Source organism: Bipolaris oryzae (assembly GCF_000523455.1).
Source record: "Bipolaris oryzae ATCC 44560 unplaced genomic scaffold scaffold_25, whole genome shotgun sequence".
In the NCBI taxonomy this organism is placed as follows: Eukaryota; Fungi; Ascomycota; class Dothideomycetes; order Pleosporales; family Pleosporaceae; genus Bipolaris; species Bipolaris oryzae.
The window spans coordinates 88,910-109,908 of record NW_006911301.1 but is presented as its reverse complement, the minus strand read 5'-3'; the positions used below and the strand labels follow the sequence as shown (position 1 = coordinate 109,908).

Here is a 20,999-nt window from a genome sequence, read left to right as displayed (position 1 = left end):
GGAGGCGAGCAGGACGAGGGAGGATCATAAAAAAAGACGAGCTAGATCGCCACGCTATTTGCGGCAACGATACGGTGGTGAAGCACCAAGGCGCGATAAGAGAGGGCATGGACACTGACATGCAGCCAGCCAGCCTCAACCGACGCCGGCCATAAAGGGTTGAAGGCATTACACCTCGACTTGGAGTGCACATGTGCGGTAGCGTGCCAGTGGTTTACATAGTCTTAGAGGCCGTTGGTGCTGGGGCTGGGAGGTCGCTGATTATATGTGGTGCGACGCGTAATGGGTTTGGCGATGATCCCCAGGCTATTGAAGAGAGGGTAAAGCAAAGATGGCATGGCGCTCTTGCTGTGCTGCCTAAGTACCGCGTGCAGCGGTGCAGCAACGTTTCTGTAGAAACAGCAGGCTGCGCCCATGGGCGAGGCTGCAGAACGGTCGCGAAAGAAGAAACAAGCAGCGCAAGCGATTGCGAGGTCCCGTCAACACTGTCATGGCGGCGACGGTTGCAGCCGAGTCCGTGGTTGCTGTCGTCGTCGTCGTCGTCGTCGGCGTCGTCTTGATTGTCGCTGGCGACGGAAAAGGATAGCGAAGCATGAAATGGCAATTTGGACAGCGAGGCACTGCCCCGGCTCCACCACGGGGCGGCAGGGCAAGGCAGGGCAGGGCTGCTCACGACTTGTGTTGAAACGTGCCGGCCAATGTCATGCCTCTGATGTTCGCCGCATGCAAGCGCCCTGTCTGGCTGTCTCTACCTGTACCATGCCCGCAGCCCGCAGCCCGCAGCCCGCAGCCCGCAGCCCGCGCTGGCGTCGTCGTCTCCTCTGTCTCCAGGTGGAGCCGGAGTGGGTACCAAATTCAGGAACACTCAAGCCCGAGCTCTCCCAACCATCTTGCCACCCTTTGCCCACGGCGCCCGCCGCTCTGCCTTTCTCTGCACCCGCCCCTCGCCCATTGATTCCCATCCCGTTTACGACGCACTTTTGCTTTATCCCACACGCCCACTGCTTGCTGGCTGCCCATCATCTGCATCTCCGATTTAGCGCCCGGCTTTTCGGTCTCTTGCGTCACTTGTTCCTGCCCGTTGAAAGCCGCCAAGCTTTTTCGACGCACGCGTTCCTGGCCCATCGCCCTTATCCCGGCCGCCTCCCCCCCTCCCAATCTGGGCCAGGAGCCATTCGACTTCCCCTTGAATCTCCATCTCCATCTCCCTTTTCTCCTGCCTCACGACACGACACCAGCTGCGGCTCCCAGCTGTCTTTTCGCTCGCCGCCTTTTGCACGCCTCTGCCTCTCTACCGACACCAGGCCCTGCAAACACGAGTCGAGCATTCCTTTGTTTTTCCCACCGCCAGTCGTGTCCTCGCAGCCAGCCAGCAACTCTTTTTGGAATTCCATCCGCCACCCTGAATACCGGCCAATTCGTGCTTGCGACACTCGTTTCACCCAGCAATAACGAATATCATTCATACCACCTCCTGTCCCTCCTACATCACTTGGCCTCTGGTCTGCCACGGATATCTGAATAATCAGATAGCTTCACCGTCCACTATCGCTTATCCCACACGCTCGCTCACTCACTCACTCACGCCATGACGCCCCAATCACCAAGGGGAGAAGGCCCTCCCCACCTCCGCCTTAACTCGGGGGGCCAACAGCCCAATACCGACGACCTCCCCACACCGTCGGTGCGACCAAGCACTTCGCGAACAAACAACACCGCCCGCTCGTTAACACAGCCTATCCGCCCATCAACTTCTCAGAGCGTCGGCGCGCCCCATGTCTATGCCAACGCTTCCGTTGCAGAGTCCGCTGAGATGCTACTACCGCCCGGAAGACTACGGCCCAGGTCCTATCGGGACGAGTCTCCGCTACAATCTCCTTCAGGCCTGTCGTCGAGACGCACGAGCTGGAGTTCGGACTTTACCGGAGCGCCCTTTGCCTCGCCCTTTGACGACTCGAGAGCCCCATCCCGCGCTGGCAGTGAGGACGATCTGAATACGCAAACCGTGTCTGAAAAGTTCAACATTCTGCCTTCCGCCGGACTTTTGCTTTTCCCTGAAGACGTTGAAAAGGACGATTACCTGCATAACCCCGATCCCAACGATAAAGACAAGAGGGACTGCGACGTCTTCACCCGCAGAGGTATAGTCAACGTCGGCGGTCTAGCAATTCTTGCTCTTGGCATTCTTATGCTTTTCGTCGGTTACCCGATTCTGTACGTTCCCAATTTTCGACATATGACACCTTGACGATGCTGACCTGTCTTTACCAGGACTTTTGTTGAAAAAGCCACAGCACCAGAACGGACACCATGTTCAGGCAACCCGTTGTGTATACCAGGCAAGCAAGAAGAGCCACTACTCAAAAATATCCGCACAGGCCTCATCGATCCGGACACGCCCAAGGAAGCCATGACCCGTATTGGCGCCAACGGCGAGAAACAAGTTTTGGTCTTTTCCGATGAATTCAATACCGATGGTCGCAGTTTTTACGATGGTGACGACCCTTACTTCCAAGCCGTGGACATCTGGTATGGCGCAACAATGGATTTGGAGGTAAGTTTTGTTGAACACCTTGGCGCCCCAGCCGCACTAACGTTTTCCAGTGGTACGACCCCGATCAGGCTTTCACTAAAGACGGTACTCTGAACCTCAGGTTCTCGGCGGAGCCTAGCCACGGTCTCGATTATCGCTCTGGTATGGTCCAGTCATGGAACAAGCTCTGCTACAAGGGTGGTCACCTCGAGGCCAGCATCTCGCTCCCGGGTCGCGGCAATGTTAGTGGTTTCTGGCCCGGTTTCTGGACCATGGGTAACCTTGCCCGTCCCGGCTATCTGGCTTCTACAGAAGGTTTGTGGCCGTACAGTTATCATGACGAGTGCGATGTTGGTATCACACCAAACCAGAGCTCATACGACGGTCTCAGCTACTTGCCTGGAATGAAGCTGCCTGCTTGCACATGCAAGGGAGAAGATCATCCATCCCCTGGCAAATCTCGTAGCGCACCGGAAATTGATGCCCTCGAAGGTTCAGTTCATTTCCTCGGCCCCGGAGAGAGCAATGCCGTCGGTGTCGTTTCTCAATCCTTCCAAGCCGCGCCTTTCGATATTTGGTACCAACCTGACTACGGTAATGATTGCACTTTCTAGACCCTTTTTATCCTTGACTAATTTGAGGCAGACTACATGGAAGTTTACGACCTGTCAATTACCAGCATGAACGCCTACAAGGGTGGCCCTTTCCAGCAAGCTATTTCTGGCTTGACTAACTTGAACAACGACTGGTATGACGGCAAGCAATACCAGACTTATTCGTTCGAATACAAGACCGGATCCGACGGCTTCATTACTTGGTATGTTGGTGAAGACAAGACCTGGACAATGCACGCCCCGTCCGTTCGCCCCAACGGCAACATTGGCACACGTACTATCCCCGAGGAACCTCTGTCGATCATTGCCAATTTTGGAATGTCGAACAGTTTCGCAGCCATCAACCTGGAAGAAATCGCGAAGGACCTTCCCGCTACTATGCGGGTAGACTATATTCGCATCTACCAACCAGAGGACAACCAGATTGTTACTTGCGATCCCGAGGGCTACCCTACTACCGACTATATTAAAAAGCACCCTGCAGCTTACATGAACCCCAACCTTACCAACTGGTGAGTCGCAATACTACCACGAAATGGGAGCACTACTAACACATTCTAGGAAATCTACTCCGTACGATTGGCCCAAGAACTCATTCATGGACGACTGCCAGTCATGAGCCCATAGCCTTTCCCGGAGAGGGACTGCCGGATCTCGGTCCCCAACACATATTTCCTTTATGTCGACTACCTAACGTGGCCACGCCAGACGAACATACCCGCAAAAATGGATTGCATTGCAAAAGCACGTTTATAGACCACTTCGTTTTTTTCGATTTCTTTGCAAGGCCTGGGCATTTTGCACGGACCGTGGGGCGTTTTATCTAGGATTTCATCTCATCGCCCAACCACACACGGACGGAAATTCTACTGGCACATGCGCGTTGTCCGATTCCATGTTTGGAGTCAACATTGTCCGTGCTTTTTGCCATGTCAGTTCTCGTTCACCGGCTGCGACGAATTTGGCCCTTTGATCCATGTATCGAAACAATACGGCACTTTGTAACATCTTCAACAAATGCGCCTTTGTACATTACAGCATATGACTCCATCATACATGGCCTGTATCAAGCATCTTGGCGAGTTTTGGAGCCCGTTCGTCCTTTTTTTTTTCTTTCCTTGAACCTGGGGTTGGGAAGGAGTTGCTGGACACCGGTACCGATCTCGATATCACACCCCTTATCTATTTATTTGCTTCTTTCGCTGCCACTTGTAATGCCTCGACAACTTGTTCCACCGCTTTTTTGTTTTGTTTTTCCCTGCTTTCAATCAGATACCACACATATGGAAACAACAGCAATCGTTCAATGCTGCAAGCGACACACGTGGTGAGGCGGGTGGTGATTTCTTCTAGGACTCATCTTCACATCTTTTTTTTTAACTTTTTCTTTGGTTGGATTTCTTGGTCATTGTTTGCATGGTTGGAGCTTGGGAGTAATTCAAGGAAGAACAATGGAAAGGGAGGGGGGGCTTGGTTGACAATGGAATGAAGGCGTGCTTTGAATACTTGAAGCGATTTTGTAATGTATAGCTGAAGGGGAGGATGGGTTAGCGACTTACTAGATTGCGTGAGCTGGGAATGAAGTTGAAACTATGTAGCATACAGGAGGAAGCTGAAGAAGCCAGAAGATGATGAATACACCCACATACAGTTGGAAACAATGCACACGGAAAGCGTGTTATCCAGGAGCGCATAGTTTATTCTCGTTTTTTTCGCCCCTTCCCCATCTCCCCGTCCTTCAGACATGTTTTGCCATGCAAGAGAAACATGTATGGCAAGTAAACTAGATGTGCGTGTTAAGAAAAATAAATACATACATGTTTGTGAAACGTTCAAGAAGCAAACAAAAAGAGAGAGAGAAAGAGAGATTATTATTATTATTATTATTATTATTATTGTTGTTGTTGTTGTTGTGCTGTAGTGCAGTACAGTTGGAAACACGCTACGTAGCAAGGTGTGTGTGTGTGTGTGTATGTGAATGTGGGAGTGAGTGAGGAGAATTGTAGTTGGATTAAACCTCTGTCGATGGGAATAAGCGAATGCATGTCAGAATATAGCACGGCTGCATTTAGGATGGAACGGGGGGGGGGGAATTTAACAAATAAAGTTGCTTAGCCGATGCACGTAATGTGTGGCGCGCCACTTGCGACACCTCGAGTGAAAATGATATGGTAACTTTGTTAAAGTTGATTCCATTCCATGTTTTCCTATACGGCCTTTTTTTCCCTGTTCTTTTCTCCTCTTATTTTTTTTAAGAAGGGGAAACCAAGCACAGTTTGTCATGTGGTATAATGAACTACTACTATCCAATGCCGAATAATATATATATATATACCAATGCTCTTTTTACTCATACTTGTACGCAAACAAACTGTGCCACAAAAAAATACTTTTTTCTAAATAACGACCTTCTTGAATGCAAGCGTCTTGGTGGGATCAGGCATGCTCTGCTTTCCGATTTCGATTTGGGTATACCGCTTCGTCTCGTCATTTGGCATCTTGACGTCGTAGTCGAGGACGAGGCGGGCGACGACCATTTTAATTTCGTTGGCGGCGAAGAAGCGACCTGGGCATGCGTGTCGTCCGTAGCCAAAGGTGAGGTTCTCTTCATTGGTCGTGACGAATTGGTTGCGGGCGATATCGCTGGCTTTACCCGTGGAACGCGCGTTGTAGGCGCGGAGTCCGTCGAAGGTCTCTGAGGAGGGGAAGACGGATTCATCGGTGTAAATGGCGGCTGAGGGGACTTCGATGGTGACGCCTGGGGGAATATACTGGCCGTTGCTGAGGGTGATGCCTTTGAGTGTGCGGCGGGCGAAGGAGGCTGGAGAGAAGAAAAAGCAAGTTAGTATTCAAGTGGCCCGTTTTGTTTTTTCATATTGCTGTTCTTTTTCTATCCTGAGGATGAACGAGGTGGGTGTGAAGAGTGTTTTTTTTTACTTACTAATACCGGGAGGATAAAGTCGCGTAACCTCCTTCATGTAGCTATCCAGCTTGACCATTTGCTGGAGTGCGCGGAATGTAATGCTGCCATGCTCAGCTATGGCATTGCGGATCTCCTCTCGGATCGGCTCAATGTACTCTGGTGTAACAGCAAGAGTGTAGAGGACATTTGTGGCGGTCATGGTGGTAGTGTGGATAGCGGCAAAAATAACCGCAAGTTGGTATCTGGCGAGCAACGCCACAGACTCCTTGCCATCACTTCGGTTGATCATCCATTGTAGCATATCGTCTGGCTCCTGCCAATTGGGATCTCCGGCTTTAGCAGCTAGTCGCTCCGCGACAAGAGGCTGCAGGATTTTCTCGGCTTGCTTCTCACGGTTGCGAAGAGCAATGAGTTCTGGTGTGCGTGGTGCCAAGAAGGGTTTTAGCCACGGGCGAATCTTTTTAATTCCGTTAACAGCATTAATGAGATCGATAGTGTAATTGCATGCAGCGTCGAGGTATTCGGGATCCCGGGATAGCTCTGGGCCAACAAAAATTCGACCCGAGACCTTGGCAATGATGGTGACTAGCTTTGCGTTAATGTTGACATCAGTCCAATCATCGCATGGTGGCATATATTCTTTGAGCGCAGCATCGACGTCTTGACAGATGATTGGATTCAGTCGAGCTGTGATGGTGGTCAGCAAAAACTAGCTCGTATGCCATAGTGCTTTTTTGTCTTGGAATCTTACGTAGTGCTGAAGTAAGGTCACTCTTGACCACATGGATGGCCGTGGCACCCTCGCTTTGCAGTCTTGTGTACTTGATTTCCATATCCTACCAGATGAGGTTAGCAAAATTATTCTATTCCAACACAAGGTATTCTTTCAACGCACATCCTCTATAGCCTTTGGAAAGCTGAGGACATCGTCGGGCATTTTCCGAAGCTCTTGCAGCAAACTCCGGGGCACAATGACGTTTTCTTGGCCTGCAGAAAATGTAAGTAACGACTCGAGTATTTGCTTTTAGGATGGGGGTTGACCTACCATTCTCGTTGATGAGTCTGAAAACGCTATTTTTGAACTAATCATGTGGTCAGCAGATGGAGGTTTGGCGAAAGGTTGAAGGCGTTGTACATTGTGGTACCCATCTTGATAGAGCTTTCTTGCTGAGGTTATGAATGCTTGCCGCGCCTTCTCGCCCGCGTCAAGATTAGCGGAAGGCAGCTTCTCAAGCTGGGCTTTGGCCTGGAGTCTGGGGAGCAAGACACATGCAGCAAATATCACAGCGGCTATGGCTGTTGTCTGCAGCGTGTGCACTATCTGCGCAGCAGTCTGCGGGTCCATGTTGGTAGAGTTGTGTGCCAGAGGCGACAAGAGAAATGGTCAAGTCAATTCGGGACGTTGTAGACAATTGTGCTAGAGTTGGGAGCGAATGTCTATGGAGGGGAGGCGCAAGATATAGGAGACCATCTAAGCGCTCCCCCGGCTTGATCGCTGTGCATTAAGCTACTCGCGTGGGCCGCGGCCCTGAGAAGACAGGAGCGGCCAGCCCCTAGTTGGTGTACGGTGTATACGGTGTATACGGTGTATACGGTGTGTACGGCGGCGGATAGGCCGAGGCGGTTTGTGTTTGGACACGTTCTGGGGTCTCGGCGAGAGATCTGCAGACAGTCTCCACGACGGCCTTTTCACGGGCACCCCCTCCACGCCAAAAATGATACACTTCTAGCTACGCTAGCCTACTTTGGCAAGAAAACGAGCTCCCCAAAGCAGGATAGCGTCATAGAGTGTATTATTTGGCGTGTTGTGGAGGGGGTGCTGGCACAGCCGTGGTCATGGCCGACTCCACTGTTCAGTTTCGTGCCTGCACCATCCAATCAAGGTGCTCGGAATACGTTCGGGCATGTATTGTAATGTAACCATGCCTACGTGCTTCGTGGAACTTAATATACCGAAGTACACCTAGTGGCCAAGCTGTCTTGGTTGCCCCGATGCCGGTAAAGCAAAGACTGGCAAACAGTCAGGTTTGCTGTCGTTACATGCTTTGTGCACTTGAACGCTGCACAGTTGGCGATATTGACGGCCTAGCAAAGTCAGAAGCGAGACGATAAAAGAGTGGAGTGTACTTAATATGCGGCTCCAGCCACTTACTTGTCTAACGAGCTCGCCGCTCGGCTACCGAATCTTGCAGTGGGGTTGCTTCATCAGGGACCAGCATCCTCTAAGCGCAGTCAGGAGATGCATGACGCCCACACAAGTCCAAATCCTAGTCATGGAAAACGCCCTGTCCTCGCCAGCCACTATAGCTTATTGCTTCCATAACATGATGCTCAGAAATTGGTACACTTGCGCGGTTCCACACCATGTCCATTGAATTCAGCGCACCATCGTCGCGTAGCTGACTTGTCCTTACACGACGGCGTGTGCTTAATCCATATTTGATTAAGCCTCCACCTCTCGCCTCCAATCAAATATCCATGTCGACCCGGGAATCTCGCATCCGTTTTAGACAACGGCGAGCGACCTCGCATTCGGTAACCCTTCACACTAAGAAGATATCCAATCCGAGCTGCATACCATTTTCTTTTATTGCGTCATGCCCCTTGATAGAACACATACGTTAGCAAATTGCAATATCTCAACGCGTACCCAAGTATGGTAGAGAGGCGAGACAGTGTCTTGAATTAGCCCTAATATGCGCATTTGTGAGGTAAGTAGACACAATAAATGTTGCACAGCCAAAGTGTTGCTCTGTTTCATCACCGTTAGTGCGCGGGGTCGCCCCTTTTCGCGTTAGCATGGACACTGCTTAGCACTAGCAGAGCGAATGGCGCAGCAAAGACATCTGTGCATTGAACGGTCGGTTACGCGTACAGCGACTGTCTTTACTGGCCTGTGTATCAACCGCCCTAGCCGACCAGTCTTTGGGAATACGTCGGCAATTCCTGCCTCCAGCAATGGCATAATTGCGTGCGTTGAAGGCTGTATAACATCTTGATAGTCGGTGGTATACGTCTGCCCTACAACTTCTCAGCTAGTACCATGGGCCCTGCAATCTCGTCTCTCTTCTCTTTTCCACTGATGACTTCGACAATCGTGAGCGCAAACAGCATCGCAGTACCCGGTCTGTGTACAGAAAGTTAGCAAACTCCCTCGATGCCTCAAGCGAGACCTCATGTTACCCGCGACTCGTGATGACCTTTCCATCCACGACCAATCGATCTTCGCTGTACTGCCAGCCCGCAACCTTGATTTCTTCTGCCACACTTGGGTGACTGGTGACCCTTTTCTTGTCTTTATCAAACTTCTTCGTTGAAGCGACTAGTGCCGTAGTCGCTGCACAAATTGCCGCAACCCACTTCCCAGCCTGTTGGAAGCCGTCAATTAGTTTCAACACGGCATCGCTCTCGCAAAAGGTCTTCGATCCCGGTCCGCCTCCAGGTAGAATCAGCACGTCAAAGTGCTCATGAGCAGGTTGCAAAGGGACAGAGTTGAGGTTCGCGTAGTCAGGTACAATGCGGATATTACGTGACATGCTAGAATGGGCCCCCGACATATTAGCAAACTCAGATGGTGTTTGTCTATCAAGTCGTGACTGACTGGGCATATGCTTCATTTTGGAGCGATATACCTGCACTCTTGACTTCAAATCCCGCTCGGGTCAACACTGGTATCATGTGTCAGCGTCCGAGCCCAACCTTCCCCTCAGTCGCCTACCATCATAAGGAGTGACAAATTCAATCTCTTCAGATCCATCTGCAATAAGAATCAAAGCTTTGGGCATCCTGGCTGATGTGGTTGAGTGTTTGTGGTATCGGAAAGTGTAGTTGGAAAAGGCTCAGCTAAGCATGACCTGGGTATGCTGACATCCCGATGGATGACGGAAGGGCCGACCCACGGCAACCAGTAAGTAGAATCGGCAACAACAAGCCGGCTAACGGATCAACGGCACCTTCCAACCGTGCCTTCTTCCTACACTACAAACACACTGACGAATGCGTTACACAACCAATTGCACATCTCTAAATGGCATCCAAACAAAATCAAAGCATCACTTTTAGATATGCGCAGTCAAGCTTGTTAATACAAATAGCATTCGCTTGCTGCTGCGGAATGATCGCCTACTAAAACCATCAAGGATATCGGACAAGATGCAAAAAAAAACATCATATATACATCCGCCCAGTGTACCACATCCAGTTACATAACCCGAGTTGTCCTGATTCGCCCTCATACAAAGAGAGCGTTGTTACCCCATCCCAGTGTCATTGATACCACAGTATGCAGACATGTATCTTGCGTGCATTGCGGATTCCAGGAAATGTCTCGTGAGCTCATGTAGTGGAAAAACGGTCGTCTCAAAGATATGATGCCCATGGATACAAATCGGCAGCCCTCATCCGCCTCTATCCAACATCTTTCTCTCCTTTGTGAGACATTAGAGCAGTGTACAGCCTCATGGAGCGCCTGCCTCCTCCATCTGCTGACCCTTTGAAAACAGAAGAGAAAAAAAAGCAAACAGGGTATGTCAGAAAACAAAAAGCGAGGCCATGTCTATCGTTGCAATACATTGCATTGCCAAAGGCTGAGGTATCAAAGGCAAATGAAAGACATTCAAAAGACAAGCAAATGGCTAAAGTAGGAGCCTGGCTGTTCAAAACTCCAAACACCGAGGCCATTATTGTAAAGCAAAGCAGTGTGGGTCGTAATCGGTCCCGAGGGATGCCAGGATGAATCTTCGGCGTTGGTCCGAAGTGGGGCTGTAGAGATATATGCAAGAAAATTTGCCGTAATCACAAGCTCATGGTCAGCCATTCCTACACGGAATTTGTTAGCAAAAAAAAGAAAGACATATCAATATAGACAGATGTGTACATACCCATTCAGCAGGACCGGATGACTGGAGACCCTGGCCCATTGCGCCCATGGGAAGAGCACCAAGGCTCTGTCCTGGAAAGGGACTGGAAGTTGCAATGGCAGTGTCTTTTCTGCGCAACGGCGCCCTTCCATTAGTGTCGTCCGCGTCGGCCATTTCCAGTTCCTGTGACTCGCTCTTGCTCTGACCACGGTTTCGCTTGGGTGCAACAGCGACACCGCGCGTTTGGGTCAAAGTTACGGAGCTATTGGACTTTGGTGGGCCCGGAGCAATGGGAACTACACTGTTTGGTTTGGACGAGGTCGGTGTAGTAGCAGAAGACAAATTACTGGAGCCTCCGCCAGCTGAGCCGGTGGACTTCGGAGACTCCGAATCAGCCGCCTTGTGCGACGTGGGCGTCGTGGCTGGTGTGTGTGCAATGGAATTCTTACGAGAAGATTTCTTTGACGAGCGCGTGGATGCAGTACCCACTGGTGCGTTGCCACTACCGCGATTGCGCTTCTTGATGACATCGGTCTTCAGCGACAAAGGCCGAACCACGCCGTGCAGCTTCAAAAACAGGCCGCATGCATTGCAAAGTGGGTGCCCTTCGGGGTTACGGCGCCACAGCGGCGTTGTTTGGGTAAAGCAATTCGTGCAAGTCGTCGGAGCACCACCTTCGCCTTGCTTTGTTCCACCAGGACTCTGAGGTCGCGATGGAGCCGCAGAATTGAAGCCAGACTCTGGAGGCGAGTTTGGAGATGACACGATGCCGTGCATGCCCTGATGCATCATTCCAGCTGCATTGGGGGTTGAGCTAGTGCGGGGTATTTTCTGGCGTCGTGGATCGGTGCCTCTATTGCGTATGTCGCTTACAGAAGCCGCCGAGCCATGGGTCCGACCAAGGCTGCCCCCGGGACTCCAATGATCTTGCGGTGAGTGAACCATTTCGGTTCCACCAATAGTGACTGTCTTGCGTGGTGGGCCAGCAGGGTAGCGCGCTTGCATGGGATTGAATTGGTTGGAGAGGTTTGTCTCCCACTGGTATCCCGTGTTGAAGTCGATGGAGCTGTCGTCCATGTGCGAGTATTCCTGTGGTGGCATGGTACGGTCGGCGAAGGCGCTTCCTTCGTCGTCCTCGGCATCGGAGTCGGCGCCAAAGGTGAACATGTTCTCTTGACGACCCATCTGCAGCTCGTGTTGCTGGCGCAAGGGCAGGTTATTGTGAAGTACCTGCGACGGATCGACGTGGTTTGATTGACCAAAGGATGACACTGAGAATGGTAGCGAGGAGCTCGCACTCGTCACTGGGCTGAAGACGGAGTCTTGACCACCAGCCCCAGGGTTGAAGATGTATTGCGGTTGCATCGACGTCGATAGGTTTGATGGGCGATGGGGTCCATAGGAAGCACCATGCTGTGAGGTACGGATATCCATGCCGCTGCGGTCAAAGTACATTTGGCTGTCTTCTGAGATGGGTTGTGGAGTCGAGACGGTGGAGGGGAAGGCGGAGCTGGGTGGAGAATAGTAGTCGGTGGAGTTGAGCGACGAGGCCATGGAGTTGTGGTTAAACATGTTTGAATTGAATGCGTTGTGGCTCATCAGAGGCGAGCCGACGGGAGAGAAGCCCGAGAAGCTCTGCTGGTAGGGTCCGGCCGAGTGGACGGCGGGATCTTCGTGCATCTGAAAGGTGTCTAGGGAGAAGGCACCCTGACCCTGCGAGGCGGGGAAGGTAGGCGGCTGCATGGTGTTGTTGTCCAGCGAGTACTGGTGCAGGTCGGCCTCTGAGTGAGCATCGGTGGGTATCATGATGCTGTTGACAGGAGGAACCAGAGGCGAAGCTTCAGCGCGGCGCTTGGGTGGCTGATAAGGCGTTAGGGATGAGCGACGAGGAGAAAGCAAAGGAGAGTAGAACAACAAGGGAGGGAGAGATAGGGAAGAGGAGGCAACAAGGGCGAGAGAGAGAGAGTAAGAGAGAGCAGTAGGAGTAGTAAGAGATAAGGGCAAGACTCACTCGTCGCTCGTCGATGCTGGTTTTGCGGACGTGTCGTGGGACGTAGCCAAATTCATCCTCTTTGCTGATGGCAGGAGGCACCGAGGGGGCAGAAGCGCGGGCGAGGGAGAGGTTATGGTCGCTGGCCAGATGCGGCTTCCTTATCGGTATCGCTGGGGCTGTTGCAATAAATGGAGCCGCATCCTCATTCGACCCTGGGGGCGATAGGCCTGCAGGACTGCCAACCGACGAAGGAAATATAAAATCATCCAGGTTCATTGCGTCTTGGGCAGGCTGGTGTACCTGCGCCTGCTGATCCTGCGACTTTCTCAACTGCTGGGCAATGCCGCTTGGAGCGGATCGGGGCGGCGGCCTGGACGAGGCCGCTGGAGGAGGCATCGTTTGATTGCTCTGTGTGTTCTGGCTAGGCCTACACGACAAACAAAAGGTTAGCAGCTGGTTGAGGGAGGCTCGCTGGTAGTGGCGCAAAAGCAAATGGCGGCATCCATACCCTTTATTGCGATCCATGTCAGCACGACGCATGTTCATGGCCATCATTCGCCATGTCAGATTCTCCATGCGCTCTGCATTGGGCAGCTGTGTCTTTGCTCGTGAGTACAGTTTCCATATCTGCGTGCCTAGTGGGTCGTTCTTCTGCATCTGCTCTGGCGACTCGGCCCCAGGGCTGCCCGCATCGTTGCCGAATGCTGGAAATATGGCATCCTGGAGCACACCCCGGCGGGCCGAGTCCTGCGACGGCGAAATCTCCATGGTGTCTTTGGGCAGGGCAAAGTCCATGGAAATTCTGGAGGCGGGATGAGAGGCCTCGCTGGGAAGCAGTGGTAAATGTGCAGCAGGCACTGAGGGAAGGCGATGATGTAGCTGCGTGCGTCGGCGCGTGCTCTGGACCGGATGGGAGCACCCCACGTTAGCAGCAGCAGCGGGCGGCCCTCAGCTGCAACCACAGCCGAAATGGGGCCCTGGGCAGTGGGTAATTAGTGCTGGGGAGGGGGGGGGTTGCAGTGGACAGTGGATTGTGGACTGTGTGTGGGCTTGGGGGGAGAGGGGAGAGGGGGGGATGTGGACTGCTGTGCTGCTCTGTGCTGGAGGAGGATAATGGGCAGCTTTGCTGTGGTCGTGACCGCAGTCGTCGAGCTGGTTCACCTCCACGGGGAAGGACCCTCGATATGTTTAGGGTCGTGGACCACCAGTGAGCGGCGCAATAATTGAATTGCAGCGATTGCGGGCTACAGCATGCGACGGCAGCAGGGGGCGCTGTGTGGGTCGAGAGTCGTGACGCTGGGCCTCTGGGAAGAGGATGAGATGCAGAGGGTGGAGCGTTCGCACCCACGCAGCCCCCACCAATTCACCCTCGGTCGCCAATCACGCGTGCAGCCAGCGTGGCCCTCGTAGTCGCAGCCTCGACGCAGACGCGCAGCCGGGCGTGGTGTTGTTTGGGGCCCTGTCTGTGTCTGTGTCTGTGTCTGTGTCTGTCTGGTGTGTCTGGCCTGCCTGACGCCTCTCGTCGGTAGATGGATGGTCGTGTAGAGTAGATGCAGATGGCATCATGGTCAAACAGCATCATCTCTACACAGTACTCTACTCCCAACAGCAATCTCGGTGACCACACCCACCAAGACCAGACCAGCCCAGCAGCCCAGCAGCCACGACGGCGGGCGGTTGAGCGACAGGTGCGCCTGTCTCTGCTACTTGCCGCTTAGCATGCAGGCCCCGGTCCGTCTCAAGACCGCCTGAACCGTGCAGCTCATACACACACTTGGGATCCTGGGTAACGGGCTCGGAGCCATTCGTCTGCTAGCACAAGCATTGACATGTGCAACCACTTGCGGGAGGATTTTCTATTTTTTTTCCTGCGGCAATTCTGGCCACCGTGTCTGGCCCTTCTCTGCCCTCTTGCCTCGCTGCCTCGCTGCCTCGCTGCCTGCCACGCCCGTCTGGGTACGTCACTGTTCCTCCTGCCTGCATGCCCCGTCGGGCTACGTCTGCCCGAGCCTCGCTAATGTTCCCTCGTCCCTCTTGACATGTTCTAGCACCGCTTCGCCATCCATAGCCACTGTAGTCGTGAAGGCTTACGCGAATAGACAACCGCTCCGTCAGCCGTGCTATTCGTCAGCCTGCAGCCTGCAGCCTCCCTTGGTCCACTAATGGCGTGCAGCAACAGGAGCAGCAGCAGCAGCACCATTGCCCATGTAGCTATGTGTGTACACACACCTACATACGTACTATAAACTACGTATGTATGTAGTACGTATGTACAGTACGTACAGCTGTGGGTGGCTCGGCTGTGCCTTTTTCCACTCTGGGGCAGGTATGCCTGGCCGCACTGCTCACAATTGGGCTTGGTCGCCCGACCTCGCTCGACTGGCTGGCATTGTTGGTGCAGCCAGCGCCAAAAAAAACGAGACGCACTCGCCCTCTCCAAAATGCAGCAATACCTGCTCGTTGTTTACCCGCTGTGGAGTATCTGGTCCGAATACTGCCGCAGCCCCCCCTTGGGCTCGGCACTTCTATCCCTACATTTTCCGACAGCCTCACGGCCTCATCTCAGGGTCTCATTGTTTACTTACCAGACCCACCGCCTTCATTAGCCTCTTCTTACCGCGGGCCCACCTCTCGCCGCGCACGAGCACGTGGCTGTAGTCGCTTTTGGTGATGCACAATCTCCACGCCCGCCTTAACACGCAATACAGGTACAACTAGAGGGTCTGGCGCCCTCAACAGCATCCACCGCCCCAGTCGCATTGCCCTCACCCCATTAGACGGCACCTTGTACCGGCAACACTGGCACATCCACCCACAATCCTTTTCTGCCCCAACCCAGCCAGAACCCCAAACCATTGTTCCACCCCGAGTCCACCAGCACCCACACGCGGACATGTACCCTCTGCGGCCGTCGGAAAATCCGCGCGGGTCGAGGCAGATCCATCCTCATGGACATGTAACCGTTACGCACATGGTGGAGAGAGCAAGGTGAAACTGGCAACACTCGCATGAACTATGGCCATGGTTTGTCCGTGGTGGCAATTCTTCTAGATCTTTGCCTGCATAGCTATCTGTGCTTCTACACACATGTAGTGCGCACTCTAGGCAGGGACATACGTCAGGCAAGAGCCATGTACATGTACTACATACGGTACTCGAGGCACGTGAGGCGCAGCCACGCAATTTTTTGCCATTTGCACTGCGATCTGTGAGACGTCGAGGCAGTCCTTGAAGATCGAAGAGCGTCGCTCTCTCTCTTGGCCTGCATTGGTTCCAGTAAAGTACACACAGGTCGTCGAGTCCAGTGCTATCCACGGCTTTCTCCTCAAGCATATCATGCTGTTCTGTAGTAGTAGTCGGTGCGTCAAAGCTTTGAACCGCGATGCTTTTGGGGTCCAACCAAGCCGTACCGTAACCCCCCTTCCCCCCCCCCTTGGCAATGTTTGTAATATCAAGGGGATGCAAAAAAGGGTCCAGCAATTTCCTGTGCATCGAAACATTGATAGATACTCATTCACCTACCTACTCTACTGGATGCATACCATGGGTTGCCCTACTGGCATTACTTCGGGTACGACTCATCTACCAGCCCGCGAGCACCGATGGTTGACGTCGTGCATCGGCTAATCTGGAGCCAGTCGTCTAGATCCCGGCTCACCAGTCCAACGGAGTTTCACATGCGAACCAATATCACAACCCAAGTCATGTCGCTACACTAGCATCCATCTCCGCCGACTGCTGAGCCATTTTCTCCAGAGCATGTATTCTGTCACAATCAAGTGCGGCCCAAGGGCTCCGTCTCCAGTCTACTCGTCGGCAGTAGAGGCATGCAGGCAGGGTGTGCTCGATATTGAGAAGAGGATGCACCCCCACGTGTCTTGCCCCGAAAAGAGCAAGCGGTCAAGCCGAGCATCCCTGTCCATGCAAGCGCCCCCCCCCCCAGCCCCCATCCGACCCCCCTCCAAAAAACGCCATTTGCTTCTGACTTGCATGCATAAGCTGGTAAAGTGGAGCTTAGATCCTTTGCTAAACCCGACTGAATCCGCTCTAACTTCGCTTGTCGCCGCATTGATGGCTTTGGGCACGCTACACACACAGTAGTCGTTCAACAACACGAGCCTCCTCTGCGTCCTATGCTGCATTTCGCCCTGACCCAATCTTGATTTCAAAACATCCTCCAATGCCTGCGTTATCGGATGTCTGCACTTGCTCTTTGTCGGAACAATCCTCGCACGGTATTATCCGCTTTGCTGGACCGCGACCCTTAGCACTGGTGCTGGCGCAGTACCGAAATCCACACCCACCACACATGCGCACCCTCGCATGTCCACACGGCACCAACGGCACCAATCAACCGCTGCAACCGCCGACAATCAATAGCTCCAGGGCCACCCAATCCCCTTGCGACCATGCGGGTGCATGTCTCCTGCCTTCTCCTCGTCACGGTCGAAACGCCTCGTTGGCTTGGACAAGGTTTCAAGGTCGTATGCCTTCGATACGAGACGCGGGATGCCCGTGGGGGTTGGCGTACGTGATTCATTTAGAAGACTCGAATATGGGTAATTCGGCGGATGATCCCTTGATCGTCCACGACACCGCCCTCGGTCGACCATCGACGGGGTCGGCCGTGAGTGAACAGAGTGGAAAAGGGTCCTTTTCCTGATCGTGTGCTTGTTGCCGTCTCGCGTGCTTCTTCTCCAGATTCGTACAAGGCGGTTCGTCAGCGCTTACATGTCACTGCCGGCCGTCTACATGTCGAAACCAAGGCAGTGGCAATAACTGGTCGTCCTGGGTCGTGACGTTTCCCTACATGATTGTCCGCTGGGCAATAGAATTCGGGAAACATTGGTGGCGACGGGGATGATGCTTGCGTCAGTGAGTCCGGCCGACCCGTGGATGGGCTGCACGCTCGCTACTGTGTCCGAACGTCCGAAGGCAACGGGAGAGAGAGGACTGTGGCTTTTTCCTCAAACAAAATGCTTGTTGTTGAAAACCAACCCGCAATGGCTCAAGCTTGACTTGTTGAATCTTCAAGGCGCGCCATCTTGGCACCCTCAGCGGAATGGGGCCACAACGGCGGAGCGGAACCAAGTCGTCCAGTGCACACGGAAAACGGGGGAGGGAGGGGGCGCCAGATTTGCTTTCCAGCCCAGAAATGCAATGGCGGCGGCACATGCGACTTCTTATACAGGTGCAGGGTCTACTGCCAGAGCCACATCGTGCAGTGATACCATTGCGCGTTATCATTGCGCGATTGATAGCCGTATTCTTAGTGGTGCTTGCACCACCCCCTTTCAGCCTCATATCCTCCCTCCTCACCTTCCGAGCAGCCAATAATGCTTGCGAATGCAGGCAAACGTGGTCGGTTTGGGTGCAGTCCACATATCCAGCGAGTAGGTGGCCTTCCTATTGTGGATGTGAAACAGAGATAGACTATCTCCAGATACCTTATCTTACGCAGGGAAATGTATACTGCGGCTGTGCGCGAAGCAATGAGCATCGTTTGGCTTCCCCAGGCACACGCCCTGGCGAATCAGCGTAGTCGATAAGAACTCTAGACCCTGCATCTTGTTGAGTTGGCGAGACTGTGCTTTTGCTATTGTCGTGTCTTGGGGCCTATTTGCGGCCATGATAACTAACGTTCTCGCCGTCGGCCGGTCATGTAAGCTGGGCAATCAAAATCGCGGTTTTTTTTTTGCATGATCGTCGCAAGTGGGTTTGGATAAGGGGCCCCCCACAGTATTTGGGGATGGCCTAAAATCGGGGTGCGGGGATTTCATATCGTGGTATGTGAGTACATTGCTGGGTGGCTAAACATTTTCATCCATACCGCACCAACCTAGTATCGCTGCAGGAACCATCAGATGTTTCGTCGGGTATCTGTGTACATCCCGATGATTCCGTCTCTCGAGCATTTCCTGCCGTCCCCTTGCTGATATCCAAGCGCCCTTCTCCGTGGGGATGGTGACATCCACGCTCCCTATCTCGTCAACCGGCCTGACGTGACGTGACACAGAGATTGCCAATTATGGCATCACCTTGCCCTGTTTGTACGTTCGTTTCGTCTCGGGATTCGAGGCATGCGCGGGATACATAGCACGGTCGCTGTGTGGTCTTATTTAATTCATTCCTTTCCCGCCTTCTTGTCGTCTGCCGCTCCGCCGCCCTTGACCGTCTCTTCTCCCAAGACTTTGCTTGCCGCCATGAACCTAGATATCCAGCATTAGCGCCCGTTATCTACACAGCTTGAGCCCTGCTCCTTGTCCTGGATTTGGCTGAGTATCCTAACCGTCGCAACTTACATGGCGCCAGCATAACCGCCCAATCCCCGCATATCCTGTGCTTGACCAGCAGTCATACGCATCAGACTCTCCAGATCCGCCATGTTTGCCGTCAGTTGTGCTAGTTGCGCTTGTAGGTGAGAGAGTTGACGCGGCTTCTGCGAGGGTACGGTACTGAGGCGCGAGCCGCCTGGAGTGTGGGAGCGAGGGACATTCGACATCGTAATCACTTTAGTCGCCGAAGGCTTCGAGGTTTAGCGCTGGGGTCCGAGGTGAATATAGTCGTTGGTCGTCAGCGTTGGTGGTGTGATTGTTGTGGGCGCAGAAGTGGGGGACGCGTTGCATTGAATGGTGGTGGGACTCCCGCGGCGAACAGGGCTTGGCGATTGGAATCTCCACTCCGCTTCGACTTTTCTGCGGCCTCAACTCCACTGACCCTGCGCACCATCATTGACCCCTCGTCGCATCGTCTCACCGGGATCATCTCACGAGGAACCATGGCAACTCTCCAGACCGTCCGGCGCTGGATCATGACTGGCGCAGTCGCTGCTATCACAATAACCGGGACCATCTATGGCGCGGGGTTGAAGGGACAGCAAGAAATCAAGCAGGTATGTTGCTCATTCGCTTTATGTGAAGGATTTGTCAAGATCACTCCCTCTCAAATATACCGTATGTCTGTGAAGGCAATTTGGACTACTGAGCCCAGTCCTGAGTGTCCAACAAACCATATGCTAATAGTTTGTCTCTTTAGCAAAAAAGACAGATCCTCCAAGCCACACCCGAAGAACGGATCGCCCAACTCGAAGTCACACGTTCCGATTTAGTACTAAAGAAGAACGAGATGGAAAGGAAAATTGCAATGATTGTCGAAAAGAGGAGGGCAAAAGAGCAGGGGCAGGCTGACGGGAGATGAGAAACGGGAAAAAGAAGAAAGTGGATCATATTACCGACTTACCACATCTCCGAATAGACCCCATAGGGCGTTAACATACCGCTGTATTCATAAGAATCCACTTGGAAGTCCCTGGAGAATACCCGGTGCTACAGAAATCATTCCATCTTGGACTAATGCTACGCCAACGACACGGAAAAGAGGGACAAACATTGACGAGAGTGGAGACTTTGGCATTGTACTCAATTTCTTGCCAGCTATGGACACACTACCGCATACTTGGTCGCGCTACCCATAGCAAAGTTGGAAGCTTTACCGAGATCAAAAGCCGACAGCGGATCTTCACAAGACTCATGGTCAATATGCATGTCATTACATTGCACGCCAGTGATCTTGTCGAAGCTACTATGGTCCGTCCGAATTAAGCGGATCACTTTCTAATGCAGTAGCGTATGCAAGGGCAACGTTGCCTTCTCAGAGCTGCACGTGTTCCTTTCACAGCTAGTGGAATTATGTATAACACATCTTAGTGCAACCATGGCTACTGGAAGGTCAAAGGCATTACAAACGTATTTTACCAATTGCCCCACAGGAAGAATACATCAACGTCGATCTTCGCCGAACCAAATTTCCCCTCCACATGACCTTCCGTGATGCCGTTCACCGCCCCGCCACACCTACGTACATAGGATGAAGGTCACTAGACCCATGTGTAACTGCTACATGCAGCCGTCCAGGCGAAGCGCTCATAATTACGCTAATCCTTACGCACATGATATGCCTGATGACAACATGTCTCAAGCCATTCGGCCGTTCTACGTCTCAGGCGAAACGGATCATCTACGGTGCTACCCCAACGATCAGTCAAGCATTATGCGTACTCCAGCATCTTCATGCAGCC

The 20,999-nt window shown here is 52.8% G+C and overlaps 7 protein-coding genes across 7 annotated transcripts; 2 read left to right on the top strand and 5 right to left on the bottom strand.

The window, feature by feature from the left end:
* Nucleotides 1–1,588: 1,588 nt before the first annotated feature.
* Nucleotides 1,589–3,766, top strand: COCMIDRAFT_87926 (glycoside hydrolase family 16 protein; the record flags this gene model as incomplete). The annotated part of the gene is made up of 5 exons (XM_007687066.1): nt 1,589–2,214; nt 2,272–2,554; nt 2,605–3,127; nt 3,179–3,659; nt 3,709–3,766. 5 exons carry the CDS (start codon nt 1,589–1,591, stop codon nt 3,764–3,766), a joined length of 1,971 nt encoding a protein of 656 aa, XP_007685256.1.
* Nucleotides 3,767–5,543: 1,777 nt separating this feature from the next.
* Nucleotides 5,544–7,415, bottom strand: COCMIDRAFT_87809 (uncharacterized protein; the record flags this gene model as incomplete). Its single annotated transcript, XM_007687065.1, has 6 exons — nt 5,544–5,968; nt 6,089–6,757; nt 6,822–6,906; nt 6,966–7,057; nt 7,116–7,152; nt 7,206–7,415. 6 exons carry the CDS (start codon nt 7,413–7,415, stop codon nt 5,544–5,546), a joined length of 1,518 nt encoding a protein of 505 aa, XP_007685255.1.
* A 1,676-nt stretch (nt 7,416–9,091) lies between these two features.
* COCMIDRAFT_87889 (uncharacterized protein) lies at nt 9,092–9,855 on the bottom strand (the record flags this gene model as incomplete). The annotated part of the gene is made up of 4 exons (XM_007687064.1): nt 9,092–9,197; nt 9,254–9,607; nt 9,672–9,738; nt 9,789–9,855. The coding sequence occupies 4 exons, from the start codon at nt 9,853–9,855 to the stop codon at nt 9,092–9,094; spliced, it is 594 nt and encodes a 197-aa protein (XP_007685254.1).
* A 1,009-nt stretch (nt 9,856–10,864) lies between these two features.
* Nucleotides 10,865–13,690, bottom strand: COCMIDRAFT_87982 (uncharacterized protein; the record flags this gene model as incomplete). Its single annotated transcript, XM_007687063.1, has 4 exons — nt 10,865–10,888; nt 10,951–12,789; nt 12,941–13,292; nt 13,431–13,690. The coding sequence occupies 4 exons, from the start codon at nt 13,688–13,690 to the stop codon at nt 10,865–10,867; spliced, it is 2,475 nt and encodes an 824-aa protein (XP_007685253.1).
* Nucleotides 13,691–17,053: 3,363 nt separating this feature from the next.
* COCMIDRAFT_34284 (uncharacterized protein) lies at nt 17,054–17,535 on the bottom strand (the record flags this gene model as incomplete). Its single annotated transcript, XM_007687036.1, has 2 exons — nt 17,054–17,240; nt 17,315–17,535. 2 exons carry the CDS (start codon nt 17,533–17,535, stop codon nt 17,054–17,056), a joined length of 408 nt encoding a protein of 135 aa, XP_007685226.1.
* Nucleotides 17,536–19,061: 1,526 nt separating this feature from the next.
* Nucleotides 19,062–19,424, bottom strand: COCMIDRAFT_50734 (uncharacterized protein; the record flags this gene model as incomplete). The annotated part of the gene is made up of 2 exons (XM_007687062.1): nt 19,062–19,131; nt 19,225–19,424. Coding segments are annotated over 2 exons (270 nt in total), but the record flags the coding sequence as incomplete, so codon positions are not given.
* Nucleotides 19,425–19,700: 276 nt separating this feature from the next.
* On the top strand, nt 19,701–20,119 carry COCMIDRAFT_87986 (uncharacterized protein; the record flags this gene model as incomplete). The annotated part of the gene is made up of 2 exons (XM_007687061.1): nt 19,701–19,814; nt 19,958–20,119. The coding sequence occupies 2 exons, from the start codon at nt 19,701–19,703 to the stop codon at nt 20,117–20,119; spliced, it is 276 nt and encodes a 91-aa protein (XP_007685251.1).
* Nucleotides 20,120–20,999: the final 880 nt, after the last annotated feature.